Source organism: Epinephelus fuscoguttatus, linkage group LG15, assembly GCF_011397635.1.
Source record: "Epinephelus fuscoguttatus linkage group LG15, E.fuscoguttatus.final_Chr_v1".
Taxonomy (NCBI): domain Eukaryota; kingdom Metazoa; phylum Chordata; class Actinopteri; order Perciformes; family Serranidae; genus Epinephelus; species Epinephelus fuscoguttatus.
This window is the reverse complement of record NC_064766.1, coordinates 8,449,691-8,469,238: the sequence shown is the minus strand read 5'-3', so window position 1 is coordinate 8,469,238 and position 19,548 is coordinate 8,449,691. Positions and strand designations below refer to the sequence as shown.

General features: G+C 40.7%; 1 protein-coding gene across 1 annotated transcript; it reads right to left on the bottom strand.

Annotated features, from left to right (window-relative positions):
• Positions 1–1,231: 1,231 nt before the first annotated feature.
• ankrd33bb (ankyrin repeat domain 33Bb) lies at positions 1,232–19,089 on the bottom strand. The gene is made up of 5 exons (XM_049597997.1): positions 18,661–19,089; positions 13,386–13,515; positions 2,307–2,447; positions 1,971–2,134; positions 1,232–1,876 (listed from the first exon to the last, which is right to left on the bottom strand). The coding sequence occupies exons 1-5, from the start codon at positions 19,087–19,089 to the stop codon at positions 1,232–1,234; spliced, it is 1,509 nt and encodes a 502-aa protein (XP_049453954.1).
• Between the last annotated feature and the right edge of the window lie 459 nt (positions 19,090–19,548).

Sequence of the window (19,548 nt, the reverse complement as noted above, 5' to 3'; positions counted from 1 at the left end):
GCATCATGCATTAACAGGAGAAAAAAAAAATTCTGCTCTTGTTTTTCTGAATTAATGAGAAAATAATAATGTTAAATCAGAGATGAGAATTTCCAAGATTATTGTCTTGTTATTTCAGAAAACCAAGAGCAGAACTTTTTGAATGAGGCTAAAAACAGAGTTCAAATGATGTTTTTCCAAACAACTTTTTATGTCGGGGATTCAGGACACTTGGATCACTACAGTCAAGCAGTATGGAGATATTTTGTGGTTTCAATTAGGTTTCAATTGTTTTTGGACGTTTGAATCTGGGGCGCCGTAAGCCTCCATTAGGTGGAGTTGTGTTGCTACCTCCTCTCCCCTGGGATCTCCGGAAGTGTTGTGAGGACTCTAAAACTTCAACTGATCCTCCATCGGCATATGGGTGAGTAGATGATGGCTGAATTTTCATGTGTGGGTGCACTATCCCTTTAAGAGAAAAAAGTCATAATATTTCATGAATAAATAATAGATAAATAATTTTAATAATAATGCTTAAAAAGATTTATTAATTCAGAAAAACTAGACAAATTCTTTTGTTTTTCTCAGGTGAATGCTTTAAGCTTCCATACTTTTGTGTCCTGAATCATGTATCCTGTGCTTGTTCTTTCCAAGTCAGCATGGCCTCTCATCCTCTTGCAGTTTTTTGTCTTTCTCTCTCTTAACTCTTTTCCTTTGAGTAATCTCGGCTCCTTAGCTTCTGTTGTCTCCCAGTTACCCTTACTGAATCTTTCCTATTTCTGCCTCTTTTTTTTGCTGTCCAGAAGGGAATATTCTGAACTGGGAACCTTCACAAGCACTTCTGTTGAAGCATACTAAAACCCTTACATATAATCTTCTTTTGTTCTTTTGCCACGTGTCACTGAATTTACCATAAATATAAGCTGTCGACATGGAAATGTGTATGTTGTCAGCATCCTAGCAGAAATAACCAATATAGCTACTGTATTGTATGAGGACTTTTTTTCCGGAACTCCTGTATCTCCTAATTGCACCCCAAAATATGCCTCACAAAGGAAGCATGTGAACTCAAGTAGAAACAAGGCAACAAATCCAACAATGTCGGCAATCTCAGCAAACACAATGAAAAATATTTATATTAACAGAGTCAATTCTTCCGGTTAATTTATCTGGGACTACAACACTGTGCATGGTCAAGGCTTGTCCTGCTTTCTGAGATAAAGTGAACATATAGTAGTACTCCCCTTTCCCTTCATCTCCTCCTTATCAGAGGTAACAGTCGTCGCCTCTCCTCCTCTTGCCTCTTCTCTATTCTCTTCATCTTGTAGTCCCACTTGGGGATCTGGAGCTGGTTACGGTTTCTGCTCCGTCTTAGTTTTTCTGGTATGAAGCTTGGAGCTGGGGCTTTGCAAAGCCTCACTTTGGGCACCACCATGCCTGGCCGCACGCTGCTTCTCCTCAGCATATTCAGAGGCAGGAGGCTTGCTCGTCTAATGGCCACTGCAGCCACGTTGTTCAGCAGCTGAGGCTGCAGGCTGGCTCTCCGGTCCCTTGCCTTGGGGATAAGGAGGACCCGCGAGTTCTGGAAAAATCTCTTGTAGTTGTTCAATCTGTCCGGGCCCAGACGCTTCAGCTCAGATATCCTTTGCCTCCTTAGGATCTCCTGCACGGCCTGACGACGCTTTCCAATGCACGGTGGGCTGCCTGGACACACCGTGCGGCAAGCTGTGGCAATGACTGGATTGCAGATGCTGGTGGTGACCCGTACCATGTGGTCAAGAACGCCATCATCCACAGGGTTTACCTTGTTGTTGTTAAGCCCATAAGGGCAGCAGGAAAGGTAGTTGATCAAACGCCTCCAGCAAGACTTTGGCTCTTGGGCCTTGGCCACCAGCTCCTGCACAAGAAGATCCAACATTTTAGTTTAAAAGAATCATTAGTTGAAAGCATTTTGTGGTGCATTCAATAGTAACAATGGTGAACTTATTAACCTCCAACATGGGCCACTCCAGGGAAAAGGAGTCACAAAACTGCTCAGCACAGGGCTTTGACATCAGCCGAAGCATCAGATCAGCCGTCTCGTATCGACCAGTGAAGAGAGCCCACTCCCTGGGTGTCATACTGCGGCTGCTGTCCCGTGCCTGAATATCACCTCCTGGAAACATGAGGCATTATAGAAGTGGTCAGTGCTAGAGAGAATCTGTGAGCAGTACTGTAATTTGCCCTGATTTCTACCTTCATACATCTAATAGATTGCAAGAACAATAAAGGTTTTCATTCACGATTTAATGATTTCATTGATCTTAATTATTAAATGTATGTTTTACCAGACAGCATGAGAGCCCTGACACACTCAGCCCGGCCCTGCATGGCAGCCTTCATCAGAGCTGTGAAGCCATGACAATTCCTCCTCTCGATGTCCATCCCAGGGAAGTAGTTGAGCAGGTAGTTTGAGATGTACACATGACCTGCAGGCCAGAGAGAAACACAGACGTGTGTTCAGCTGGCTAGTTTCTCCAGTTTGGCACTTGGAAGGCTTCCTCTGATACACTGTATCTCTCATATTGTCTTTGCTTTTCTACTTTTCAGCATTTCTTTTTCAACACTAATCAATACAAAAAATTACAGTTATTCTCCCTCCTGTAGACTCAGGACTATAAGGCAGGTTCAGGAGTGAATTTTTAAGCATGTCAGTGTGGTGGCTCCAGGGATGGCAATGTTCAACCATCATTTCAAAACAAAGTACCACCATTTTGGTCTAGACTGAAATATCAACATTGGATGATGATGAAATTTGGTACATACATGTATGTATGGTGTTTAGTGCCAAAGAGCAAATATTGTGTTAATTTGCAAAACAGTGCCTGATGGTGATGTGGTGAACATTCTAGGCTTTAAACCACAGCACGTTAGTATGAGCATGTTAGCATGCTGACATTGGCATTTAGCTCAAAGCACTGCTTTGCTTAATTCATGCTAAAGAATCAGTGTCCGGTTGTTGTGGCTCTGGTCAGTGAGGGAGGAGCGCCAAGATAGGTTAGTGGTAGGCCAGCAATGTCTTGGTGGCCTATACTTACAGAGAATTGGGTGTGAATGCTGGGAGACTTAAAAGTATTTTTCAAGATCCTCCTCTGTCTATACTTTCAGCTAGACACTTTGATCAAACCTTACAATGTTTCACATCTCCCATATATTATGGGCATTCAACTTTTAAAGCTAGTAATTTACTTTGGTGTCAGCTTTTCAAAAAAAAAGGTATTATTACCATTATTATTATTATTATTGTTATTATTAAACTATTATTCAACTTTTCAATGACATTTACATTCATTTAATCCATGTCCACTTTTCCACCTCTTCCTACTTCCTCACGTTATTTGTACACATTCATGCATCAATGCAGTATAGTATGAGCTTTTCAACATACCCTAAGATATTCCACATTTGTTTACATTTGTGGTATTATTCAACTGTTGAAGCCAGCAAATTAGTCTGCATCAACTTAAAAAAAAATAAACTCAAAATATTTCACATCCTTTTTCACATTATTTGTATTATTCAACTTTCCAATGACATTCATATGATTTAAACCTATTGCCACTTTTCCAACTATTGCTACTACTTCCCTTTATTCTTTAACATTTAGGCCAGCAATATAGTTTAGCTTCTGCATCCAGCATTCACACTGCAGTTTCTTCAGAAACTGTTTCTTCTAGTTGGACTGGTTCCGTCATGTAAATCATCACGTTCATTAGACTTGTCCCCAACATCTGCACTGAATGAATGGAGATAATACTATTACTACAGCCTAATGATCCAGACGGAATGAGCCACTTGGGCTTAATACAGTATTTTTTAGGGACCTTGGCCAAAGGCAGACCCCCTAAACATGCTCAAAAACTCATCAAAATTGGCACACATGTCAGGACTGGTGAAAAATTTGATGAAATGAAAAAATTAACCCCAAAAGTGCCAAAATGGGCTCTCTAGCGCCACCTAGACACACTAAAATGGCTGCTGCGGTCCATGGGAATGTCGTAGAAAGATTAAACCAAAACTGGCTTGTTCGTCTCATCAAGACACATCACATGCTGACACCCCTGACCTAAATCCAACAGGAAGTGAGCTAGTGCCTCTGAAAATAACATAAGCAAATGTGGAGAAATTGTCAGCTGTGAGCTAGAGGGGTCTAAAATCATCTACAACTTTTGTCTTTAACTGTCTACATTAGCTGGAGGCCAAAACAGCCTGAATCCGAGGTCCCGCCCAACACTGCTTACAGCTTTAATTTTGTAGGTAAATTTGTTGATGTACTCCTTATTTTTTGCCTTTAAACAATATTGTCTTATTTATTGAGGAGCTTATTATAATTGAAGACTCATGTAAGTATGCATACAATCAAATGTCTTAGATTAATGTTGTAACTTTTTATATCTTTTCGGAAAAATGGGATTTAAATGATGCCCAGCACCCATGCATCTGATCTAGTCATGTCAACGCTTGTCAACAATGCTCATATTTTGTCAGCCACTCTGGGGTTTGAAGTCACTTCACAGTTGCTGATAGGATCTTAAGTCAAAGTGCAGCCGTTTAACTCTTCAGCAACAAGCTTCTACCCACAGGCCAATGAGGACACTGAATGCCCAATCATACATATATATATATATATATATATATATATATATATATATATATATATATATATATATATATATATGTATATATATATATATATATATATATATGGATAATGTATAATGAGCCGGTGAATACTGGGAAAATAACTCCCGACAGGGGAATAGAACTCACCCAGGCTTAGTGGACTGAACAAAACTCGCATAAAATGTCATTAAGCATGACTGCCGAGTGTGTATTCAAATCCATTTAATAGAGCCGTGTAATAAATATATATACAGTACAGGCCAAAAGTTTGGACACACCTTCTCATTCAATGCGTTTTCTTTATTTTCATGACTATTTACATTGTAGATTCTCACTGAAGGCATCAAAACTATGAATGAACACATGTGGAGTTATGTACTTAACAAAAAAGGTGAAATAACTGAAAACATGTTTTATATTCTAGTTTCTTCAAAATAGCCACCCTTTGCTCTGATTACTGCTTTGTACACTCTTGGCATTCTCTCCATGAGCTTCAAGAGGTAGTCACCTGAAATGGTTTTCCAACAGTCTTGAAGGAGTTCCCAGAGGTGTTTAGCACTTGTTGGCCCCTTTGCCTTCACTCTGCGGTCCAGCTCACCCCAAACCATCTCGATTGGGTTCAGGTCCGGTGACTGTGGAGGCCAGGTCATCTGCCGCAGCACTCCATCACTCTCCTTCTTGGTCAAATAGCCCTTACACAGCCTGGAGGTGTGTTTGGGGTCATTGTCCTGTTGAAAAATAAATGATCGTCCAACTAAACGCAAACCGGATGGGATGGCATGTCGCTGCAGGATGCTGTGGTAGCCATGCTGGTTCAGTGGGCCTTCAATTTTGACTAAATCCCCAACAGTGTCACCACACCTCCATGCTTCACAGTGCCATCTCTTCTGCTTGTTGCCTCTCCTTAGCAGTGGTTTCCTAGCAGCTATTTGACCATGAAGGCCTGATTCGCGCAGTCTCCTCTTAACAGTTGTTCTAGAGATGGGTCTGCTGCTAGAACTCTGTGTGGCATTCATCTGGTCTCTGATCTGAGCTGCTGTTAACTTGCCATTTCTGAGGCTGGTGACTCGGATGAACTTATCCTCAGAAGCAGAGGTGACTCTTGGTCTTCCTTTCCTGGGTCGGTCCTCATGTGTGCCAGTTTCGTTGTAGCGCTTGATGGTTTTTGCGACTCCACTTGGGGACACAGTTAAAGTTTTTGCAATTTTCCGGACTGACTGACCTTCAGTTCTTAAAGTAATGATGGCCCAACCCCATTGATAAAGCAAGAAATTCCACTAATTAACCCTGATAAGGCACACCTGTGAAGTGGAAACCATTTCAGGTGACTACCTCTTGAAGCTCATGGAGAGAATGCCAAGAGTGTGCAAAGCAGTAATCAGAGCAAAGGGTGGCTATTTTGAAGAAACTAGAATATAAAATATGTTTTCAGTTATTTCACCTTTTTTTGTTAAGTACATAACTCCACATGTGTTCATTCATAGTTTTGATGCCTTCAGTGAGAATCTACAATGTAAATAGTCATGAAAATAAAGAAAACGCATTGAATGAGAAGGTGTGTCCAAACTTTTGGCCTGTACTGTATATATATATATACACTTTTTATGCACAAATTAAAGAAACTGACTGGGTTACTTTTTTCATCGGAGTAATGTTGTGATTACATGTTACAAGTTGATTGATTGATTGACTGACTGACTGACTGATTGATTGAACCTTTACAACCTGAGTTCCTAATCGAATAAATCCACTCTACATCCAGACAAATGTGTAAAGGTTGGTCTCTTGAAATTCGCCCTTCTTCTGTGAATATCAGTCTGTGAAAAATATGGAGAGGTTGATCATTTTAGTGCAGGGCTGCCAGAGCTTTACATCTGTCCCACGGACAATAACCCACACACAAACTGTGCCTGGAAGAAGATCAGGTCTCCACTCAGGATTTCAGGTAAATAGGCTATAATACAGTGCTTGTTAAGGGTGCTTAGCAACCTCAGATGCAACCTGCCACTGAACTATTGAAAGCTGGCACATGACACAAGATAGGAGTGGCACCCAGCGTCCAGCCTAGCGTTTTCCAGGCCGTGAAAGACGCTGAATGTCTACGGCCCCTGAAGTCAGCACAGTGCAGAGTTTTAGCACAAGGGTTTTATGGAAAGTTTTTCTCCTTATGTATTCGGCCACTCTGCAGCAGCCATGTGGACTCACAGTCTTGGTCACCTGTTCCCCTGAGGTGTTGCAGAGTACTTTGTCATGAAAGGGGATCGATACTTCTTTTAATGAAGCAGAAAATGAAGAGTATTCTGCAGCTATTCATCACAGGACACAGAGAGCCATTCATCATCGTTAGCAGATGAGAGGCCTGGGCGCTGTGTCTGATACATGCGGCTGCATCACTATGAAATTACTTACCATGGTACTTTCTAATGCCAGAAAATAACAGTGATCCTTGCAACTGGAATCACCAGACCATAATATTATATAATCTGTGCTTTAATTTGGACCAAATTTGGAAACTCAGTTCTCTGCAATAAAAATTTTACCACTGTAAATTATGCCTCAAAGTAGTGAAATGAGATGAAAGGAGACATCCTGAAAGTTGTGTGAGTATCTGGGGTTATAATTATTGATGTTTGGTCATGTAATCTGTGGCTGGAGAGTCATATCCAGAGGTTTTTAGTCCTGCAGTTACCAAGGAATGCTAACAATATAACTGTTCCACACTGAGGTAAATGGAGGAGAAAGATTGGGAAGTCAAACTCAATAAGCTCCCTACCATCTCGACAGAATCTTTTTATGGATCCCTGTCAAAGTGAGCATGTCATGATTATGTTTCACTCAAATAGATACAATGATGATTCCATTAGCTTTAACTGGGTTGGTGCTCAGACCTAGAAATTTTAACCAGTCAATGCTTAAGTAGTAAATTGATCTGAATGAGGCTGGTCTAAGTTTATGCTTGTCTGTAGCAGCTTTTTCCCTTTTAAAAAATGCTTTTAAACCAAGTTCATGTCAACAGGTGGCAAATACAGGATCATTGCAAATTCATCTGTTAAATAAAGGAAAACTGTTTGTTACTGCTTGGTTTTTGTGGCTCTGATCGTCAGCTCTATCAGATATGATCTTGGAACGCAACAATATGACTAAAAATAGAGTGGGTCGAGGAACACAAGCATTCAGAGGATCAAACAGGTTGTAAACAAGCTTACAGTTTAGAAAGATATATTGGGAAGTGAAAGAAAAGCAAACAGTAAAATTACTACTGTTCACAAAAGGTTAAGCGTTAACATCCATCACAGTTTACAGCCAAAGTTTAACTTTGATCTGGACCTGGTTGCTTCTACCTCGACAAAAGCGGTAGCTAATCTGGCCAAACATGGCTAGTTTACAATCTGAACAAGTGTCTGACTCAGGGGTGGATTTAGTCATTTTGGGGCCCAAGGCAAAGACAGGCATGGGGCCCTCCAGATCCTTTTATTCATCCCTATTTTCAATCCTTATTGTACAAAGACACTTAAAAAGGTGTTTTTAAGTGTCTTTGTAAAAGCCATAATAAAATAAAGGCTTTAAATGAAGTAATCAAGCTACCCTTTTTCTTTCCCTGCTTTGTTTGTTTTTTCGTCCTTGGTAAGATTTTGAGCCCTCTTCTTCAAGAGCACCTGCATTTTTCTTTGAGTTTTTGGACAATATGGGTCCTTGAGCACACCACTACCTCTTTTCTCAAGTAAAAACTCTAACCATAAGTGTATGAGGAGTTTTATGGGGCCCTCAGAAACTTGGGGCCCCAGGCAGCCACCTAGTTTTGCCTAATGGTAAGTCCCCCCTCTGACTGCTCATAGTTTTAGCGCAACTGCCATGGTCAAAGATCTTCATCCCAGTCGCAAGAGGAAAATGTTGCCGTTGTATGTTTTCGCAAACCATAAACATGTTACATTTGCATGATTTATACATTTCATATCATCGTTTATAAAGTGACATAGCATAGGAGCTTTCTTTGTCATCTGGAGGTGGAGGGGATGGTGAATGGCACCTTGACCAACAAACCACAACAAATAACAAAACTGGTTTGAATTTAGTGACTCATTGCTCTGTTACTAGCAGCTTATCAGGCATGGAAAGTGTTTTGTTTTTTGTTTTTTGGGGTTTTTTTTCCCAGAGACATTGCTGCTTTTCCTGATGGGATTGTGACCCCCCAAACCCTAAACCGTGTATTTTTAGCCAAAACATGATGTTTTCCTGACTGTAAGCAAGTAAGAGTTTCAATGTATCCACTACAAAATAACATTCAAATGTAACATATCCATGGATTGCAGAAATGTACGATGCCAACATTTTTTCTGGCAAGTGGGTTAAGATCTCAGCAATTATTTTGTTGTGCACAGTGTTAGATCTGATGGCTGGAGCTCTGAAAAATAAAACAAGAACAACTCAAGTTGTAAAAAAAAACATCATAGTTTATATTCACTTTTTTAGATAAAAATTAAAATGTTTGTCTGTGATGCTAAAACATAATGTAACAACAGCCCTTTTTAGAAAGGAGTTGTGCAAAATTGCAGGAAAGCCTAATCAGTCTTTTTTTCAGCATTGGCAGTATAAAAACAAAATTGGGGAGTGTGGCAAAATGCTGCAAATGTAACAAAAAGTGTAGCTCAGCGTGTGACGTAAACAGTAGACTCACAGTCTTTAGATGCTTTGCTTAACTAAAGACTGATGACTTTCTCCCTGATTTTGTGTTTAGATGGGCGGATACAATTTCAGAGTTTAAAAAAACTCCCTACGTTACAGAACCAATAGTAAATCTGCAGGGCGGTCCTTCGGTGGCTCGCTGAACTCTTGTGCTCGTAAACATAGTCCGACTAGAAACACGTGTAGCGGTACAAAATGGCTCAAGTCGCTGTAAGTCCTTCATTTCCACAATCTTGTGGACTGAGCACACGTTTGATAAAACGGAGTTAAATCTCTCGGCATCCATTTTCAAGCTCTCTGTGTGTTTGTTGCCTTGCAGATGAGAAAAGGGGGAGCGCACATTTCCGGGAGGGCGTGTCCTTTTCAAAAATGCAAGAGGCATTGATTTGTTGCCGGCCGTTTTCGCCGGTGTGTTAAACACACTTTAGAAAGGAGTGTCCCCAGACTATCAGAAGGCGGAGATCTCTGATTGTCTGGTGGTGAGGCTACGTAAACAGTGACGTGGGAGGGAAGCCGTGGCTGGTCAGTCCTTCAGCGATTCTCTCGTAAGTTGGCCCATTCTTTGCCGTTCCTGTCATCTGACAGTTAATGGCCTCTTCGTTTGTGAGGACAAGGAGGGTGCACAATTTCTTGTCTCCCCAGCTGCTCATCTTTACAGTGTCTGTCAGGTTTGCATTTCCCTCTTGCTACTAACTGCTCGCTAATTCCTGCTATCAGCTGTTTCCTGTTTATCCACTGCCAGTGGCTCACACATGCGGCGTCATCAACAGCTCCTCCCACAAGTCTTCAACAGCCCCTCCCGTTGTGGAAGGCCGCCTCGGTTTAAACCAAAAAGGTTTCGCCTATATGACTACCCTACGAGGGGAAAAATTGGGCACCTCAGATCAACTCGCCAATACGCCTCTGTGTCTAAATACTCGCAGCTTGCCGACAAAACGGCCCAAGATTCGCAGAAAATCTGGCAGTGTAAAAGGGGCTAGAGAATCAGCTATACAGTCAACCTTAGCGAACATTAGCAACCAAAAGCCAAATACAGCTGTAGCAGTAAAACCTCTCAGTATGTTGGCTTGAGCAAGAGTAAATTCTATTGCAAATAAAGATTTTCATTTGGCAGAGGAAGATTGTTCTATTTCTTTCAAAAGTTACATAGCCTGCCTTTACAGGCTTGATTCTGTATTGGAGAGAAAATTCACTGAATACTGATCAGTGTAGCAATTTAACAAATAATGACAAATGACTGTAATATTTACTGCAGCGTATCGCTTGGAAAGTTTTCTTGTTATAACATGATTGGTTTGTTGTAATAATGATCCAGTCAATTCTTTTAGACATTGTAGCCCTGAGCAACCATATGACATGACTGATTAATCATATAGCATGGCTGACTAATAATATACCATGACTGATCAATGTGGCAGGGTGTTTTAATATATAAGGTTATGGCTGTGGGCTGCTTTCATATTGCTCAGCGCACTTTGTGTAATTATCATGTGTGAATGTGGTGTCAAAAAATCAGTTGGATGAACTAACTAAACCACAGTGCACAGGTTAAAGGAGCTGACAGGATCACATTTCACTGGAGTTGTGCCTTGTATGATTTCCATGTGACAAATAAATGATTGATTGGTTAATTGATTGATTCTCTAGATGGATGATTCTTTCACCATTTATCATCCCAAGCATTTGAATAAAAGTTAATCAAAACATGTAAACCAGTCATTGTTGAAATTTCAAGCCAAGGAAGGCCACAATCACCCTTCATAAGCCATTACTGGGTACTTTTCTTCTTCTACTACATAGAAGTATCCTGTTATAAAAATAGACTTATCATGTTAGAATGAGCAAAGTATGTCTGAATGAGATTCATTTTGTGATAATGAGAAAGTGATTAAAAGAGAGGTGGTCAAGGTTAGAATAAGGGTAAGGGTCCTCTTGTTACTTAAAAGGTAAGCTGTAGATTGGATTATTGCTTCTTTGGCCTCATATTTATGCACTAGCCTACAATGTCACACTGTAGCAGGGTTTAAATAACTGTTGCCTGGGTGGGTTTATCTTGTACTGGTGATAGGTAGCCTCGCGTCACCAGGTTCTTCACATAAAGTGAAGAGCCTGGTTTTTATTCACTCTGAATTTTGTCTGGATTCTGGTTCTGGTCTAGAGAGCGGATGCAGAATTCACCAAATTCAACAAAGTAAAAGTGTTCACCAAAGTAAAACTTTAAATTCTGGCACACCATCGATTTGGGGTGAAGAGGGGCGTAAGAAAATCAATTAACTTAATGGCTTGGGGCTTTTCTTGTAAATTATATTCTTTAAATTAAAGTTTTATTAGCTTGGTGCTTTTATTTTGACGGAAAAGCACATCCATCGAATTCCGGATCCTGTCTCACTCGCCCTGGTTCCGGTTCCTTACCAAAACGACCACTAACGGCCCCAGACTAGGTGATAGGTATGGTTTGCAGGGGGAGTCGTGTAGGCTCCAAACAGAATGTGGCTGCAACTATACATATCAAGGCTAAACAGCTAGCCTGGCCAAGAAAAAGTTTGGTACATAACATAAAACTATGAATTGATATTTTTACGCTTGACTTTTAAACAACCAAGATGCAGTATGTTAATTTTAGAGGCACTGGTGGGCAGCCATCTTGTGTTGGTGACATTTGAAGCCAGTCTGTGCAGTAGTGATCAGGAAGTGATGCCACGGTATCACACTCTCACTCATACACCCGTCTGACCTAACTGCAAGCAGCACCATTGATCACAGTCACAGCAATTAGCACACATAGCTGTCAGTCATGATATTGCACACCCTTTTTTTAGGCCATGTTTACACGACAATGATCCACTGAAAACAGAATCGTATCTCATTTTTCATTTCAACGTTTTTACACTTGCCGTGCACACGGATCCGCAAATATGACCAAAAATGCTGTAGTATACATGCCAGGCCAGAAGTTGGCGATGTGACTTCGCAATTAAACAACACGCGCCTGTGCACATGCTTTTCCTTCTACAGAGCGGTGAGGTATAAACAAACAAAAGGGCAACTGCACAAACATTTGTCTGGACGGACGACGAGGTGGAGTTGCTATAGTAAATCAACACTTGGCTGGAGAAGTGTTGATAAATTCAATAGACAGAGCAGCACAAACAGAGCTCGGGAGTCCACCATTGTCATTGTGATGGTCGAGTTTCTTGTGCATGCCTAGTGACTGGAACCATAATGTGCATGTGCGAAAAGTCTCAGTTTTCAGAGAAACTACATATTGCAAGTTTACATGACAACGGAGACGGTGCCGTTTCCAAAAAAATTGCACTCTGGGACCTGTTTCCTAGACGCTGCATTTTCAGGCACCCAAAACGCCGCTGTCGTGTAAACGATTAGCCAAAACGCAACTTAAGTTTACCGTTTTCAGGTGAAATTGTTGTCGTATAAACGGGACCTTAGTATCAAATAGCTAATAAAAACCAAACTCAGAAAAATTAAAAAAAAAATTAATTTGACATACTGTGATTGTTTAGTTTAGACAGTTCCTATCTTGTGACATTTTTTTAGTATGTCCCACTGCTAATATAGAGAGGGTGTGGGGTTATGATCTTGAATGCAGCTAGGGTGCAGTCTAGATGCTTTGGCTTCACTTTTAGGGAGCTGTCATGTCATCCATCTTTATATACTGTCACTGCCTCTGACAGTGTAAGGCTAGCCATTTCCCTGTGTTTCCAGTCTTTGTGCTAAGCTAAATTAGCCTGTTGCTGGTAGTAGCTTCATGTTACCTTATAGACCTGACAGTGCTCTCAATCTTCGCATCTCTTCACAGCTCTCAGCAAGAAAGCAAATACGCCTATGTGTGTTTCCCAAAATGTTGAAATGATTTCTTTAACTAAATTAAAAACAGGACAGTTTGGCCAATCTCAATCAAGCACAGTCGGTACACGCCCCTACGGTCTGACAGAGAGGTCTAGTAAGTCAAGACACCTGTTGGTGGATCCTGACTGACTGGGAAGGGCTTTTTTAATAAATACTAGCAATAACAATCCTTTAATGGCCCAAGGTGTGTTTACCTGCTTGTGCTGCAGTGATGAGAGCGGTGTTGCCCTCGTTGTCCTGCCAGTTAACATCAACATACGGGCAATGAGAAAGGGCAATGACCACGTCCACGTAGCCATGGTAGCACGCCACAATCAGACCAGACTGAAACACAAAAACAAAAGTGCTTGAGTTTCTTCTTCTCTCATTATCTGCGATTTCTTTGGTTCCTGAAAACACTAAAATGGTTTCTTGGGGCTACAGGGAAGCTTATTTATAAAATAAAGCCATATTTTCTCACAGGAGAAAATCACTGCAGTGATTATCATAAAAAGAAATAATGCTTATCAGTCGTAGTGCCTACGAGCAAAGTAAAAGGCTGTTTTCCAATGTGTAACAGACAGATAGTGAATCTGTAATAGACTCTTAACTCAGGCTAAACATGGTTTCCAACTGTAGTTCTCACTTGCCAAGAACCTAATTGTCCAAATTGCTACTGGCTGGTTTGCTCTTATTTAAAAGCTGTTAAATCAGAGTTAGTGTTTGGATTAGGGCTAAAAAAATAAAATAAAATTCTCATAAAGACACATTAACAAAGTGGACAGGGGTTGCATTTTCAAGCTTTTGAGATGGTTAATACTGTTACCAACCTTAGTGGTAATTAAAAAAGCATGAAGAAACTACCTAGCTGGTGGTTTAACAGAATGTGAGGAAAGACATAAAATCAGCAAGTTAGCCACACTGCAGTATGCAGTCTCTGGAGCAAGTACAGATAAAGAACAGTAAAAATAAATGTGTATTGAGCAGTTAGTCTGTGCGATGTTGAGGTCCTCAGGCATCACTTAGGACACAACCCAAACTGAACTGGATGAAGTGGTGCACACTTTCTAGTCCATGTTGGAGGTGGAAATCTGGAAAATGTGTCCAAACAGTTATGACAACAGTTTCTCACCAACTTAATTGTTGATGTGTCCTCACTTTAATATTGCTGAAAAGAATAAGACCAGTAAGGCCAAAGTGGTCAGACAGCCAATCACATACTTTATAGGTAAACCACCACTTTAACCACATTATCTAAACCACTTATTTGTGCTGAAAGGGATAATTTGGATTATTTGAAGTTGGTTTGTATGATACTCATCCATAGTCAGTGTATTACATACAGTACAGATTAGCTGGCACGCCCCCAGGCAAGTGAGGTAGACCGGAGTCCAACATAGAAACTAAGCAACGGACTGCTGTGGAGGGGTCAGCAACAAAACTTACTTTTACCTCTCCGTTAGACAGCTGAAATAAAGTTATCGCTCTCTTCTCTCCCAGAGAAAAACAGTGATTTACCATTTTTGACCACAGGAGCTGCTGGTTTACTGCTGCCTCAATTAGCTATTTTGTTTGTGTCACCGTGTACCTTTGGCATTTAAAAGGGTTAAGTCGTGGAAATACTCTCAATATACCCAAACTGTTGTTGTAGTGGAATCTTCCATGTGGCTAAAATACAAATTGGTGCTGCGTTCGTCCACAGCAGTACATTGTTTAGCTTTCATGTCAGCACTCCTGCTGCTTCTGGGGGGCATACCGACCTCCATCTACTGTATATAATACATTAACTATAGATAAGTACCTCATACATTCCCACTTCAAAAATTCTGACCTATCCCTCCTCTCACCGTACCTCTCTATTTCAAACAAAAAAGGTGTACATCTTCAATTCTGACCCCATATTCACCTGCCATTAACATGCAGTCTGTATGTGGATATACAGCCTGGATAAGAAAAGAGAAATGTTAATTCCAAGTGTGCATGCAAGCAGAACACATTGCAATCATAATGTGATCAGATCAGCCACACCACATCTGGAGGTCAGATGTCATCATTTAGATGCGAATCACATGTTAACATCAGCTGGGGCCTGTGGTAAGCACAGTATGTCAAAGTTAAATTAGACAGTCAAAATCAAATGGATGCAAAACCAAATGGACGATTACAACAGACAGATTGAGTAAAGACATCCCTTCTGCCTCCGGACTCCATAAGAAAAACACTCATAAATGTCTGTAGTTGTGATACGAAAAGTTTCATGATCCACATTTTTCTTTCATCCCACCAATTTAGCAGCATTTTGTTGTAGTTCCCACTGTAGTGCCAATCTTCCCAAATGAGGTATGACAAGTAATAAATTATGCCTTTCCCACGACCCACTTCTGGGTGGTAATAAAGCACATCAAAAGGTACTGCTACAGAGCTGGTTAAATTAAATATTTATGGGATAAGACGAGAACTTAATTTCAACGCAGACCAAGGGGATAATTGGGAACATGAGACAATAGCAATGTCATGAATTCAAGGGGAGTATTTCCAAGTTGTGTCTTGAAGGTGACAAATAAGAATGTGTTTTAATAATTGAAATAACTGTGACCAAGATGACTTGGCATTAACTACATACAGTATGTGAGCTGCATGTAATGTCAGGAGACCTTTAAAACATCACAGACAGTGTTACAATCATGTCCTGTGAATGTGACTGTCGTGAACATAGAGCAACTCAAATCACTGGTCAGGGTGCAGAAAGATGAATTTTCTTGCAGTCAGGAGAGTTGAAAAAAAAGGAAAGTCATGAATGACATGATGTGCATTTGTACAAAAAACATGAGCTAAAGCTGGCAGGTGAACAGTGTTACAAGACATAAGGTTAGTGCTGCCAGCCTGGTTCTAATGTTACACATATTGAAGATGACACCCAGTCAAAGTTAAATCCTTTGCGTGAAAGGTTTTTTTTTTTGCTGGATCACACTGCAAAAAGTGAGAAGATTCATTCAGCAGTGCTCGGAGCCAATAAAACGTTTCCTACAGTGACAGCATTACACTATAAAGGGCAGTCGAATTGGACAGAATCGTGTATTATTACTGAAACAGGTGGAAAAAAGAAAGCGTATTAATGATAAAGTTATTGTTTAGTTCATTATCCCATTAGCAAATGTCAGCCCTTGCTCATTTTCATTGCAGCATATGCTGTGTCAACACCCTTCAAGGTTTCCTGAAAGACATTACTGTCACAGTACTCCAGGACAATCCTTCTCTGTTTGTTCCAGCTCTGTAAGCATGCAGTATCTCTTACCAAGTTCTCAGGTCAATGTCTTAGCGAGCCTTTTAGAGGCTGAGCCCAGACAGCAAGCTGCTTCTTGACACTGTCACTGTGCAGTTTGCGCTCCCCATCTGTCATCGGAGGCTTAACCAACTGCTCTGAACCCTCCTTCAGGATTTGACCCTCAGTGGCTCGCTGGTGTTCAGGAGCTGCACCGGGGTCAGCTGGCCTGACCGCAAAACCTGATGTGAATGCTGCTGAGAGGAACAGCCAAGTTCACACAGGGTGAGCAGGCTTTTTATCCTTCACTGCATCTTTGTGTTACATACCACAACACCTCTTAGTTACTGACTTTAAAGTGATGAATCATAGAAGTATATGTGCCATAAACTGACGTTTTTTTTAAGACTACAATTTTTGTTTACTAAGCTCACAGCCACCAAATCTCAAGTGTTCTGAGTGATACTTGTAAACTGTGGACCTTAACAGCTTACAAAGGCGAACATTTAAAAGGCTAAAATGGTGCTGAGTGGCCAATCAACATTGCAGGCACATGTACTTATAACAGATCATATGCATGCTGTGAAACAGCAAGAGCTGCCTTATATACTGTCATTATGATTTTAAATGATACGATATTCCTAGGTGCCGCAGCAGCTCCCTACAGTGAACCGCAGGTGTTAGTATTTCCCTCTACAGAACTGTTTTTGAACCAGGCTTTAAAGTAAAGTGTCATAATCTCACCTTTTTTAAGAGGCAGTGGGTGGCTTACATCATGAACAACACTGCAGGCCATGCTGTTACACTGATGCTGAGCCTGCACATACGCATCAGTCAAATAGCTTTACATGAACTCTATGGAAGGTGGGATGCTGCTACTACTGATGTTATCACAATATATAACCAAAGTTCAAAGGACCATACCAGTGGTTTCACACATTTTAACCTGTTTTCTTCAGATCATAAGTATGTTGCATTACTGCTGAATATTTTGCAGACCATGGCCTTGTGTGACATATGTTTGAATGTATTTTTAGTGTGAGAAAAAAAACCCTGTGCACTGGTTGGTTCAGTTGACCTTCATCAGGTAGTAATTATTTTACCTGATGAAGTTCTAAGGAACAAAATGTTGCATATGAAGTGAGTACAAGTAACTGACACCGTCATGCAACCCGCCACTTTGGCAGATATGAAAAAACACACATTTAGTTAGGTTAGTGTATGATTGCACAGAGCTACATATTTAAAAGTAGCTCATAATTGCTATATGGAATCAATGCTGTAGGTCACATAACCATATTTGTTATGATTCTCAGTTGAAGTTAACTGAATCCTAACCAACAACAATCAGTTAAAAAGACTTTGCAATGGAGAAGTTTCTTCAATGGGCCAGGCTGAATATTCTCTGTATGGTTTAAAATGATTTGGTAGCAATCAAGAATGTCTGTGCATGTGCACAGCACCCTTTGACCCTTGAAAAATGGGGCTCCCCAGAAAGCTATAGTGTAGTTGGACACTGTGTGTTTTCGTATACATTTTTTTTGTGTAATTCTGTTGAACATTGAGTGACATAATTCTTTACATTAAATCATGTCTAAGTGATTCAAATGTCATTTCTTCATTTACTGGATAAATTTCAAAAGTGGTGGATAAAATTTCTGAGTGGCAGACAAAAAGAAAAAACGTTTGCCACAGGAGCAGGTATTGAAAAAAGTTAATTTCAGACCCTGGATCTGATGCACCTGATGATACCCTTCTCAAGATCTATGATCTAAATGTAATTTTACTACCTTTGAAGCTTTGAAGCAGCCATTGATATCCATCCATTTCAATACAGTATGACCATCAACTGGCTGACTCAAAACTTGCTTGAGTTGTGTAATTTATCATGGTAAACATAAGTCTGCATAAACTTTGATCAAACTTATATTACTGTTTCAAAGTGACACAGTGCAGACAATTAAAATCAATCTGCACTTTACCTGATATTGGAAAAATCAATGGAAACCAATGGCTGCCTGTAAATTGTAAAACACATTTAAAAACCTCACACTCTGCAGAGTTTATATGATTTAGATAGCTAAAACTTATATAAATACTGGTACAGTCCTTGAAGATTGATACTCATGGGACATGATGTATTTCCATCTATAGTATGATAACCCTTGTGTTACCAGTGAAACAAAGCCAGAAGATTTCATTAAAAAACGTTGAGCCTAGACACCTACTCTTCTGTTTCGATCCGTCTCTTTCACTTCCTCTTCAGTCACTCCTTGTCTGATCATAATCTTGACAATGATGGCATTGTTGTTGCAGCAGGCTTTAAAGAAGGAAATGGGCTCAGGGCTGTCGGGGCTCGGCGGGCGGTACAAGTCAGGCAAAACAGAATTGTCTGGGGGATAGAAAGAATCGTCCGAGGCAATGCTGTGTGTGTCCGGGTGATCCGGCAGGGAGTCGAAGTCCAACTCCTCGAACTCCTGATAGACTTCGTCTTCGTCCTCCCAATAGTTGTGCCTATAATCAACTTCAATCTCCTCATTATTGTCCTCTCCCAACTCCTCACACTCATCCCCATCTTTGTCAAAACTTGTGATGGACATGACAGGTGTGTCCATAGCCACTGTACTAGTCCTATATGGTATCTCACCCAGTCCCATGCCTCCAGTAACTCCATTCTCCCGAACCTTTGAACTGTCACCTTGTTCTTCAGTTATTAACACCATTTAAACCCTCCCCTGCCCCCACACACTTTTTTTTAAATTCTTGTGGGGTGCCAGGACAACTCTAGGAGAACCTAGATGTCCACTGGCTTGCTGCAGTATGTTGTCTCATGCTATCATATAGAAGATCCAATATAGGCTATTGACCTCTATCTGTTTCTGTCTCAGTCAGGCTTCCCAAGAGATAAGGGGCACCAGAGTTCACAGAGGAGGCCTGAGATCATCACACATGCTCCCAATCCTTCGTCATCATCAAATTAATCTTCTCAGGATATCATAGAGTTGAGGATTCCCTCGAACTCCACAAGACAATGTCATCAAGAAAGGTGTGATCATATGCATGATCTGAGGTAGATTCTCTGGATTGGTGAGGTGACCAAAGAGAGTCAATAAAAA

What these genes read in the sequence shown, in the direction of transcription:
- ankrd33bb (XM_049597997.1), bottom strand. Translation starts at nt 19,089, where the DNA reads ATGGGACTGGGTGAGATACCATATAGGACTAGTACAGTGGCTATGGAC. An exon ending in CATCACTGCAGCACAAGCAG is followed by an intron (nt 2,448 to 13,385) that starts GTAAACACACCT and finishes TCTGGCCTGCAG; the next exon opens with GTCATGTGTACATCTCAAAC. An exon ending in TGGAGTGGCCCATGTTGGAG is followed by an intron (nt 1,877 to 1,970) that starts GTTAATAAGTTC and finishes CTTCTTGTGCAG; the next exon opens with GAGCTGGTGGCCAAGGCCCA.